Consider the following 12,085-nt stretch of genomic DNA (forward strand, 5'->3'; position numbering starts at 1 on the left):
AACATTGGCACACGCTAAGGTTAGCCCACTTCCTGTCATGTCTCGTGAATAAATTATTGAAATTATTGAATTGAATTATGTGTCCTGCAAAATAAAAACCCAACATTTTCTCTATAAATATATATATTTTAAAATCCCTTAAAAAAAAGAAAAGAAAAGGGAAACCCCCCACGAGGTCGCGACCCAATCAAAACGGCTCCGCGACCCACCTTGGGGTCGCGACCCACCAGTTGAGAAACGGCGGTCTAAATAATACCGATTATTTAGATGCCGTCGTTAAGACCCCACCCACCTTTCTCGCCCCTCTTCTTCTTGGTGCGGTCGATGTGGTCCTTGAGCTGGATGCGCACCTGTAAAGGAAAAATCTTACTTGGTTTAGTTTAGATTTCAAAGAACACGCCAAGTGGTCGGTTAAGCTTCTTTCAAACAAAGACAATAGTTTATTCTATGTTACGATTTGCAAGTCGGACTCGACCACAGGAAGTGAATCCGGGCTCGAGTGAGTCAGATGGGGACGAGGTCGATAGGTTATAACGTGAAAAAGGAAGTGACATAGTTTCAGGATGAAGAGGGCAGGGAAGTGATGTCACACAGGAAGAATTTGTAGTTTTAACAGACTGATCTATGAGAACGAACTACAAAGTTAGAACAACAGTCAAGTAGGAAAACAAAACACTTTGGTGAGACTTGAATTTCATTCACGCACCGGCCGCTCGTTGGGCTGGTCCCGGATGAAGGGGTGCTTGAGCAGCTGCTCGGTGGGGGGCCGCTGGGTGTAGTTCTTCACCAGGCAGCCCTCGATGAAGCTGAAGAACTTCTTCGACCTGGGGGGGGACAGACCGACGGAGAGAGATGGGAAAGTCCATGAGACGAAACTCGAAAACCATTCAGATGGACGACTGACCTCTCAGAACCCCCCCCAATCCTCTACACCAGGGTTTCCCAACATGACTACCACACACACACACACACACACACACACACACACCATAGACCTGCTCCTGCCCTGTGACTACCACACACACACACACACACACACACACACACCGTAGACCTGCTCTAGCCCTGTGACTACCACACACACGCTCCTAGCCAGCCGTGCGGGCGGCCATGTTGGCGCGCCCACGAGACACGCCCGGCGACTCACCACTTCTTGGACTTGAGCCTGGGGGGGGGATTCCGGGGGATGAGGAAGAGCGCCCTCATCGGATGCATGTCACACAGCGCTGCGCGACACACACACACACACACACACACACAGGTCAGCATCTCAGAACGGACAGAAGGGCGGGGAGATATGCGTTAGGAGAGACGCGTTAGGAGAGACGCGTTAGGAGAGACGCGTTAGGAGAGACGCGTTAGGAGAGACGCTACTCACGTGGGGCTCCTTCAGCCATCTCGATAGCAGTGATACCACAGGACCACAAGTCACTCTGCAAGAGAGACCAGGGGAGAGACGGTCCGTCAGGCAAAACACACACACACACACACACACACAATCCATCAGTGCCAAACAGGCCAGTGACTACAGGTAAAAGCAGCTCTTTGAGTGTGTGTGTGTGTGTGTGTCTTACTCTGTAGTCGTACGTGGCGTCCGGGTTTTCGTCGCAGGCGATGACCTCGGGGGCCATCCAATAGGGCGTTCCGATGAAGGTGTTCCTCCGCCCCACCGTGCGGTCCAGCTGGGCGCTCACGCCAAAGTCCACTGAGAAAACAAACAAACAAACATCTTTGTTTATCACGCCAAAGTCCACTGAGAAAACAAGACGCCATTAGAGGTCAGTCTGAAAACAAGACGCCATTACAGGTCAGTCTGAAAACAAGACGCCATTAGAGGTCAGAGGTCAGTCAAACAGGCTTGACACTCCCAGAGCCATTAAGCCAATGGAAACGACGCCGAAAAGCAAAACCCCTCCATTTTATTGTGTAACAACACAGAATCAAAATGAATTTCATAATGGTTTATTTTGTCGCTGATAAGAACAAAGTGCTCGGTCAAAGTGAAAAAAAAATCGACATATTTTTCAAAATTAATTACAAATAAAAAACTAGTATTCAGTATTCACCCGCCCCCCAGAGCTGGTCTGACCTAGCTTTTCAACAGGTCACTGGACACTGGCTACTCGCTCATTGACCCAAGGGCTGCAGAAACGCCCGGGTGCGAACACTCCCGAACCACAGCCCGAGGAATCCTTGGGAGCTGGAGTTCCAGGCCGGTGTCCATTTTGTCGTGTGTAGTTCTAGGTCGTCCATTTGGGGAGCACGATATACTTGACACGCGATAGTACTGCGATGTGGTTGGTGGTGAGGAGCGTCACTCACCGAGTTTGACCTCGGCGTTCTCCGTCAGCAGGACGTTCTGACCCTTGATGTCCCGGTGGATGACGTGATGGGCGTGCAGGTGAGCCAATCCCTACGAGGGAGAGATTTATTTCAACTAAAAAAACATGACCTTGACCTTGAACTAAAAACACGGTTGTAGTTCAGTGTCGAGAGCAGACGGATGATTAAAGCAACATGTAAAGGGTGTAGAGGAGAAGTGGAGGATGAGAGGGAGAGAGAGAGAGAGGGAGAGGGAGAGGGAGAGGGAGAGGGAGAGGGAGAGGGAGAGGGAGAGGGAGAGGGAGAGGGAGAGGGAGAGGGAGAGGGAGAGAAGTAGAGGATGAGAGAGAGAGAGAGAGAGAGAGGGAGAGAGAGAGAGAGAGGGAGAGGGAGGGAGAGAGAGAGAGAGAGAGAGAGGGAGGGAGAGGGAGAGAGAGAGGGAGAAAGAGAGAGAGAGAGAGAGAGAGAGGGAGAGGGAGAGGGAGAGGGAGAGAGAGAGAGGGAGAGGGAGAGGGGGAGAGGGAGAGGGAGAGGGAGAGAGAGAGGGAGGGGGAGAGGATGAGAGAGAGAGAGGGAGAGAGAGATCAGAGAGAGAGACCAGACTCACCCTGAGGATCTCTCTGGAGATGTAGGCGATCCAGTCTTCCTTCAGCTGGTTTCCCTTCGTGTTCTTCACCAGGTCTGTGATGGAGCCGGCGCCACAGAACTCCATCACCAGCTGGGGGGACATGTTACTACTGCATCAGAGGAACTGTGATCATGAAGATCACTATCACCATCATACACCCCACTGTGATCACTATCACCATCATACACACCACTGTGATCACTATCACCATCATACACACCACTGTGATCACTATCACCATCATACACACCACTGTGATCACTATCTCCATCATACACACCACTGTGATCACTATCACCATCATACACACCACTGTGATCACTATCACCATCATACACACCACTGTGATCACTATCACCATCATACACACCACTGTGACCACTATCACCATCATACACACCACTGTGATCACTATCACCATCATACACACCACTGTGATCACTATCACCATCATACACACCACTGTTGTCATGATCACCATTATACACACCACAGTAAGGTAACTCACCCAGAGCTGGTCATCGTGTCCCGGCGGACTCTTCTTGATAAAAGCCCCGTAGTACGTAGCGATGTTTCTGTGGTGGGAGTACTTCTTCAGCATGTTGATCTCCAGTTTAATTTCCTCCTCTTCGTCCTGCGAGGATGCACGTACAGACAGACACAGGGGGGTCAGTGGAAGACCCTCATCTCATCCGGTATACAGCTTGACTAAACACCAAAGTTGCAGGTTCAATTTCCTCTGAGACTTAATGCATGGGTTAGGGCTAGGGCTGGGTATCGATTCGAATTTCAAGAGTCCGATTCACAAGGTTCAGAATCGATTATCACGATTCGATTCGATATCGATTCGGTTAGTGTTACTAAAACCTGTTGTTTTTAGCTGTAACCTTAATTACATGACTGCCAAGTTATGCAACACATCAATACTAGGGCTGGGTATCGATATTTCCAAAAATGAATGAATGAATCATTGAATGAATGAACTATTTCATGTGCCTGTCTGGCCCTCTCTCATTGGAGAGATGGCTTCAACTGCACCCTGCAATCTGCTGCAGTATGAGACAGAAAAATAGCTTTCGTTTGACAAAACCACACCCCTAGCCAAGGGGGTGACGAGGTGACAAGCTGACAGCAAGTCCACGCATTCATAGCCCTCAGATACAGGCTGGCTAGCTGCTAGAACCAGTCTGGACCGCCATGCTGCACTCGTCTGGGGTGACATCACCCTCCCCTCTGCCCCGCCTCCCTGTGACATCATCCTCCCCTCTGCCCCGCCTCCCTGTGACATCACCCTCCCCTCTGCCCCGCCTCCCTGTGACATCACCCTCCCCTCTGCCCCGCCTCCCTGTGACATCACCCTCCCCTCTGCCCCGCCTCCCTGTGACATCATCCAGGGTCAGAGCCTCATCCCCACCGCGTCACATGACCAGGGACAGAGCCTCATCCCCACCGCGTCGCATGACCAGGGACAGAGCCTCATCCCCACCGCGTCACATGACCAGGGACAGAGCCTCATCCCCACCGCGTCACATGACCAGGGACAGAGCCTCATCCCCACCGCGTCACATGACCAGGGACAGACAGCGCACTGCTGACAAGCAAAATGATGACAAAAAGGGAGGAGAATGAAGGGGGTGGAGCCATAGAGGTCAGAGGGAAGAACACAATGACCCCCCCTCCCCCCCCAAAAAAACATGCGCGCGCTCCCTCCCTCTCTCTCTCTCTCTCTCTCTCTCTCTCAAATTGGTTTCAACCAGGTCTCATTCAATATTAACTGTCTTTGGACAACAGAACTTTTGGACAAAAATAAAGAATCACTGGCGCCAACCTAGCGTAGGCTCAGCATGGAAACCATTTCCCAGGAAGCTTAACGGGGGAATTTAAAAAAACAACAAAAAACATCTGTATTATGGCAGAGGGCTGGAGTTGAGAATGTAGAGCAGAGGTGAGATTCTGGGTCAGGGAAACGTGCGCCCCCTAACCCCGCCCTGAAACGCCCCCTAACCCCACCCTGAAACGCCCCCTAACCCCACGCTGAAACGCCCCCTAACCCCACGCTGAAACGCCCCCTAACCCCGCGCTGAAACGCACCCCTAACCCCACGCTGAAACGCCCCCTAACCCCGCGCTGAAACGCACCCTAACCCCACGCTGAAACGCCCCCTAACCCCGCCCTGAAATGCCCCCTAACCCCACGCTGAAACGCCCCCTAACCCCGCCCTGAAACGCCCCCTAACCCCACTCTGAAACGCACCATAATCCCGCCCTGAAACGCACCATAATCCCGCCCTGAAACGCCCCCTAACCAGGCCCTGAAACGCCCCCTAACCAGGCCCTGAAACGCCCCCTAACCCCACGCTGAAACACCCCCTAACCCCGCCCTGAAACGCCCCCTAACCCCGCCCTTAAACGCCCCCTAACCCCACCCTGAAACGCCCCCTAACCCGCCCTGAAACGCCCCCTAACCCCGCCCTTAAACGCCCCCTAACCCCAGCCTGAAACGCCCCCTAACCCCACCCTGAAACGCCCCCTAACCCCACCCTGAAACGCCCCCTAACCCCACGCTGAAACGCCCCCTAACCCCACGCTGAAACGCCCCCTAACCCCGCGCTGAAACGCCCCCTAACCCCACGCTGAAACGCCCCCTAACCCCGCGCTGAAACGCACCCTAACTCCACGCTGAAACGCCCCCTAACCCCGCCCTGAAACGCACCCCAACCCCGCCCTGAAACGCCCCCTAACCCCGCCCTGAAACGCCCCCTAACCCCGCCCTTAAACGCCCCCTAACCCCACCCTGAAACGCCCCCCAACCCCACGCTGAAACGCCCCCTAACCCCGCCCTGAAACACCCCCTTACCCCGCCCTGAAACGCCCTCTATCCCCGCCCTGAAACGCCCCCTAACCCTGCCCTGAAACGCACCATAACCCCGCCCTCAAACGCCCCCTAACCCGCCCTGAAACGCACCCTAACCCCACCCTGAAACGCACCCTAACCCCGCCCTGAAACGCACCCTAACCCCACGCTGAAACACCCCCTAACCCCGCCCTGAAACGCACCCTAACCCCGCCCTGAAACGCCCCCTAACCCCGCCCTGAAACGCCCCCTAACCCCGCCCTGAAACGCCCCCTAACCAGGCCCTGAAACACCCCCTAACCCCGCGGTGAAACGCCCCCTAACCCCACCCTGAAACGCACCCTAACCCCACCCTGAAACGCCCCCTAACCCCGCCCTGAAACGGCCCCTAACCCCGCCCTGAAACGCCCCCTAACCCCGCCCTGAAACGGCCCCTAACCCCGCCCTGAAACGCCCCCTAACCCCGCCCTGAAACGCCCCCTAACCCCGCCCTGAAACGCCCCCTAACCAGGCCCTGAAACACCCCCTAACCCCGCGGTGAAACGCCCCCTAACCCCACCCTGAAACGCACCCTAACCCCACCCTGAAACGCCCCCTAACCCCGCCCTGAAACGGCCCCTAACCCCGCCCTGAAACGCCCCCTAACCCCGCCCTGAAACGGCCCCTAACCCCGCCCTGAAACGCCCCCTAACCCCGCCCTGAAACGGCCCCTAACCCCGCCCTGAAACGCCCCCTAACCCTGCCCTGAAACGCCCCCTAACCCCGCCCTGAAACGCCCCCTAACCCCACCCTGAAACGCACCCTAACCCCGCCCTGAAACACACCCTAACCCCGCGCTGAAACGCCCCCTAACCCCGCCCGGAAACGCACCCTAACCCCGCGCTGAAACGCCCCCTAACCCCGCCCTTAAACGCCCCCTAACCCCGCGCTGAAACGCCCCCTAACCCTGCCCTGAAACGCCCCCTAACCCCTCCCTGAAACGACCCTAACCCCGCCCGGAAACGCCCCCTAACCCGCCCTGAAACGCACCCTAACCCCGCCCTGAAACGCACCCTAACCCCACGCTGAAACGCACCCTAATCCCGCCCTGAAACGCCCCCTAACCCTGCCTTGAAATGCCCCTTAACCCCGCCCTGAAACGCCCCCTAACCCCGCCCTGAAACGCCCCCTAACCAGGCCCTGGAACGCCCCCTAACCCCGCGGTGAAACGCCCCCTAGCCCCGCCCTGAAACGCCCCCTAACCCCGCGCTGAAACGCCCCCTAACCCCGCCCTGAAACGCCCCCTAACCCCACGCTGAAACGCCCCCTAACCCCGCCCTGAAACGCCCCCTAACCCCACGCTGAAACACCCCCTAACCCCACGCTGAAACGCCCCCTAACCCTGCCCTGAAACGCACCATAACCCCGCCCTGAAACGCCCTCTAACCCCGCCCTGAAACGCCCCCTAACCCCACCCTGAAACGCCCCCTAACCCCGCCCTGAAACGCACCCTAACCCCGCGCTGAAACGCCCCCTAACCACGCCCTGAAACGCCCCCTAACCCCGCGCTGAAACGCCCCCTAACCCCGCCCTGAACGTGCAGCACGGGCGTGTGATCCTGTCTCAGAGCAGGGAGCTGGCTAACTCAGACTAGCTTGGTCCGCGTGTTTAGCCAACAAACAAACAAACAAACATATAATGCTGGGGTCCCAGTTTGCTCCACAACAGCCCAGTAAGTTTGAGCTCATTTGGTGAAATGTGGCAAAGCATTCAGGCTCCGGTATTGTAGCCAACTGTCCAGGTCCAAGAAGTATGGGAATTGAGAAGTATGGGAATTGAGAAGTATGGGAATTGAGAAGTATGGGAATTGGGAAGTATGGGAATTGGGAAGTATGGGAATTGAGAAGTATGGGAATTGGGAAGTATGGGAATTGGGAAGTATGGGAATTGGGAAGTATGGGAATTGAGAAGTATGGGAATTGGGAAGTATGGGAATTGGGAAGTATGGGAATTGGGAAGTATGGGAATTGACAAGTATGCGAATTGACAAGTATGAGAATTGACAAGTATGTGAATTGACAAGTATGTGAATTGACAAGTATGTCAATTGACAAGTATGTCAATTGACAAGAATGGGAATTGAGAAGTATGGGAATTGAGAAGTATGGGAATTGAGAAGTATGGGAATTGGGAAGTATGGGAATTGAGAAGTATGGGAATTGACAAGTATGGGAATTGACAAGTATGGGAATTGACAAGTATGGGAATTGACAAGTATGGGAATTGGGAAGTATGGGAATTGAGAAGTATAGGAATTGAGAAGTATGGGAATTGGGAAGTATGGGAATTGGGAAGTATGGGAATTGAGAAGTATGGGAATTGAGAAATATGGGAATTGAGAAATATGGGAATTGAGAAGTATGGGAATTGAGAAGTAAGGGAATTGAGCCAGCTCCACTACCTGCTGCAGCCACGCCATAACCAACTTAACTTGGTCTGACAACGCCAGTCAGAATAGGTGAGTAATGCACTGTGGTCTCGTCTACATCGCTGATATGAGCCACCCCCTCCGTCTGGAGCGCTCATCTTGGGCGGGGCCGGGCGGCGGCCATTACCGACGTGCGTTCAGTCACCTGTGAGCTGGCGAGCAGCCAGGGAGGAGCGGCAGCAACCTCTCGACACTCCCGACAGGAAACGGTTGAGCAACACTCGACCGGGCACTCCTCGCCAGACACTTAGTCACCACGCGCGGGGGCAGGGGGTGTGGGAGGCAGGTTGGGACACGATGTGACCAGGAGTGTCACGCTGAGAAGTGTTGTGACCAGGAGTGTCACACTGAGAAGTGGTGTGACCAGGAGTGTCACACTGAGAAGTGTTGTGTCACTCTTGCTACTGTCGCTCCGTATCCAGCGTGACTTTAAGTTAACACTCACAATGTTTTGATTAAAATTAAAATCATACCTTAAGCGCTGTAAACGCCATGCTCCATTCAAGCTCTCTCCGGCTATAGGTCTCTACATAGGTCTGTACATGAGTGCATTCATGATGTGTGTGTGTGTGTGTGTGTGTGTGTGTGTGTGTGTGTGTGTGTGTGTGTGTGTGGCCCTACCAGCTCCATGTTCACTGGGAGGTCCACACAGAGCAGAGGGCTACACAAAGACACGCGTCTGCTGTCTAAAAATGATGAAATTCGGTCATTAAATGCCTGATGTTTACTCACTACAGGACTAGAAGCACCCTGCTGCCCTGATCTCTACTCACTACGGGTCGGCTGTAGCTCAGTTGGTAGAGCGGGTCGTTCAGTGATCGAAGGGTCAGCGGTTCGAATCCCGACTCCGACTGTCCACATGTCGAAGTGTCCTTGAGCAAGACACCTAACCCCAAATTGCTCCCAATGAGCAGGTTAGCACCTTGCATGGCAGCTACCGCCATTGGTGTGTGAGTGTGTGTGTGAATGGGTGAATGAGAGGCCATTGTAAAGCGCTTTGAGTGCCGCTAAGGTGGAAAAGCGCTATATAAGTGTAGTCCATTTACCATATGAAGAATGAAAACAACCACATGACACACTCTCAACATCACCAACGGTCCGGCTTGGCTCAAGGTTCGATACCTCCCCCACCCCAGACCCCTCCATCCCACTTCCTCCCTGACGAACAGTGATGTCACGTCCTGGAGTGAGGCCCCCGCCCCTCCGGTCTCGCTTACCTCAGTGACGTCCATGACCTTGATGGCGGCCAGCTGTCCAGTCTTGACATGCCGCCCCTGGAGAGAGAGAGAGACTGGTTAGTCACATGGTCAACAGTAAGGAGCAGTACGTTTATCAGCCGCTCAACTAGGCTAATAAGTAGCAAGCGTGTCCGATTGTTTTTGTTACTTTTCTAGAAAACTCCCTTTCCCACAATTCCCTTCTCTTCTAGAGACTATCAAAAACAGACCTAAACAGACGTCTCTTTTTTCAAACTCCAGCGCTCCCCAAGAAGAGATAAAGATTTCATGTTTGGGATTCGATGGTAGGGACGTTTCAACCCCCCGGTCCAAAGCCAGCCCCCCTCCCACACACACACACACACCACACTCTGAGGGTTGAAGGTCACAGGGTTGAACGCTTTCTAAACCCAAGAAGGCCACCTCTACTCCACAAAATGGACACCGCAGGCCTTGAACTTTTTCTTACATTTATGTGTCAAAAAAGTCCAGAATACATTGTTATAGATGTAGCAACACATTTGTCTTTGACACTGACAGACACGATTAAGTCCAGGACGTATTGCTGCATTCCATTTGGCTCGTGAAGTCGTGATTCATGCGATACTACTCGCAGTTTTAACCGGAACGCCCCTTCACAACTTGTTTTCTCGGCTTGTGAACTCATACCACTCGCCCCTACCTCCAGTCAGCTCTGCAAGTCGACAAGATGGCAGCTCCCTGTGTAACTAAGTCAAACTTTAATACTGTTTTATTAGCATTTCTGTCGTATTTGTGTCTCATTAAATCAGTCGTGCACACAGTATTCCCCAACTGTTACCTGAGGATATGTTCGCAACCTCTTTTCTATGCACAAAATACCAAGTAGTGCATTGTTACTGGTTTGGCAAACAAAGTTAGCTAACGTCTACCAAACTGTTGTTGTCTACTGTACCGTGGTTGCCTCATGTGGGGCATAACCCCCCCTCAGTGCTCCAGCCCCCCCTCCAGTCAGAAAAGGGCGCCTGTCTGGTGGACTAGCCTCAGGTCATCTTAAACATCCTGGAACTCGGGTAGCCAGCGGCAAACGGCGACTACGTCAACCCCCGTCTAAGAAGGGCAGGAGACCTGGAAGATCACCTAGCCTGTCAGACAAGATGGCCGCACCACAAGAGTGCAGCTCTGACTGAAGATCGGATGTCTTCTTGCTAGGGCTGGGTTTAAAAAAATCGATTAATCGATTCTGAATCGATTCTGAATCAAATTATTCAGAATCGATTGATGAATCACAAAATCAATATTTTATTTAATGAATCAATGAATACATGAAGGAATGAATAGTTAATTCATTCATTCAATGATTCATTCATTCATTCATTTTTGGAAATCAGTATCAATACCCAGCCCTAGTATTGATGTGTTGCATAACTTGGCAGTCATATAATTAAGGTTACAGCTAAAAAAAAAAAAAAAAAAAGTTTTAGTAACACTAACCGAATCGAATCGTGATAATCGATTCGGAACCTTGTGAATCGTTTCTTGAAATTCGACTCAATACCCAGCCCTACTTCTTGCTCCCCAAGACAGCGCATCCAGGGCTCGGGGGCTGATGTGGGGGCGAACATAGGAGGTCAACCAGGCGGGGTGCTGCCCTGTAGAGGTTATCTAAGGCAGTAAGTTATCACTAAGACCCCCCCCCCGCCCCCCCCAGCTAGCTCAAGTCTCCCATTAAAGCCCTAACCACAGCCAGATGTGCTGCTGGCCACGCCCCAGCTACAGACCAGCATTCCAATACTATCCTCATTCCCTCCGTCCGCACCGTCGGCTACAAACACTGGGATCTTCATCATCATCATCATCTTCAGATGACAGAAGGAAGGAGCCACTTGTGATGAAGTCTGATGTGTTATTACTGCCACTGCATAACACGTTATTACTGCCACTGCATAACCCATGTTATTACTGCCACTGCATAACCCATGTTATTACTGCCACTGCATAACACATGTTATTACTGCCACTGCATAACACATGTTATTACTGCCACTGCATAACACATGTTATTACTGCCACTGCATAACACATGTTATTACTGCCACTGCATACCACATGTTATTACTGCCACTGCATAACCCATGTTATTACTGCCACTGCATAACACATGTTATTACTGCCACTGCATAACACATGTTATTACTGCCACTGCATAACACATGTTATTACTGCCACTGCATAACACATGTTATTACTGCCACTGCATAACACATGTTATTACTGCCACTGCATAACACAACAAAGGAGTGTGGGAAGGGGCCAGAGGAGGTTGGTGTGTATGTCGGCGAGAGTGTGTGTGTGTGTGTGTGTGTGTGTGTGTGTGTGTGTGTGTGTGTGTGTGTGTGTGTGTGTGTGTGTGTGCGTGCGTGTAGTGGTAGTTTGGTGGTGATGAGGGTTTAATAGCCCCAGGAGGGCCATGGCACAAGGGTCACATGGAGATGCAAGGTGACATTTGAGTGTGTGTGTGTGTGTGTGTGTGTGTGTGTGTGTGTGTGTGTGTGTGTGTGTGTGTGGGTGTGGGTGTGGGTGTGTGTGGGGGAGGTGAAAGTGTCATGAATAACAAAC

General features: G+C 52.6%; 1 protein-coding gene across 1 annotated transcript in view; it reads right to left on the minus strand.

Annotated features, from left to right (window-relative positions):
* The window catches only part of LOC311327462 (mitogen-activated protein kinase kinase kinase kinase 4-like), a gene marked incomplete at its 5' end in the record, with an annotated part of 55,118 nt that overhangs the window by 32,712 nt on the left and 10,321 nt on the right, over nucleotides 1-12,085 (minus strand). The window contains 9 exon segments of the mRNA XM_084460509.1: nucleotides 293-350; nucleotides 707-824; nucleotides 1,148-1,226; nucleotides 1,379-1,433; nucleotides 1,575-1,705; nucleotides 2,323-2,413; nucleotides 2,930-3,040; nucleotides 3,459-3,584; nucleotides 9,488-9,544. Of these exon segments, the coding sequence (XP_084316635.1) occupies nucleotides 293-350; nucleotides 707-824; nucleotides 1,148-1,226; nucleotides 1,379-1,433; nucleotides 1,575-1,705; nucleotides 2,323-2,413; nucleotides 2,930-3,040; nucleotides 3,459-3,584; nucleotides 9,488-9,544 (826 nt within the window).

This window comes from Borostomias antarcticus, assembly GCF_949987555.1.
Source record: "Borostomias antarcticus genome assembly, chromosome: 32".
Lineage (NCBI taxonomy): Eukaryota > Metazoa > Chordata > Actinopteri > Stomiiformes > Stomiidae > Borostomias > Borostomias antarcticus.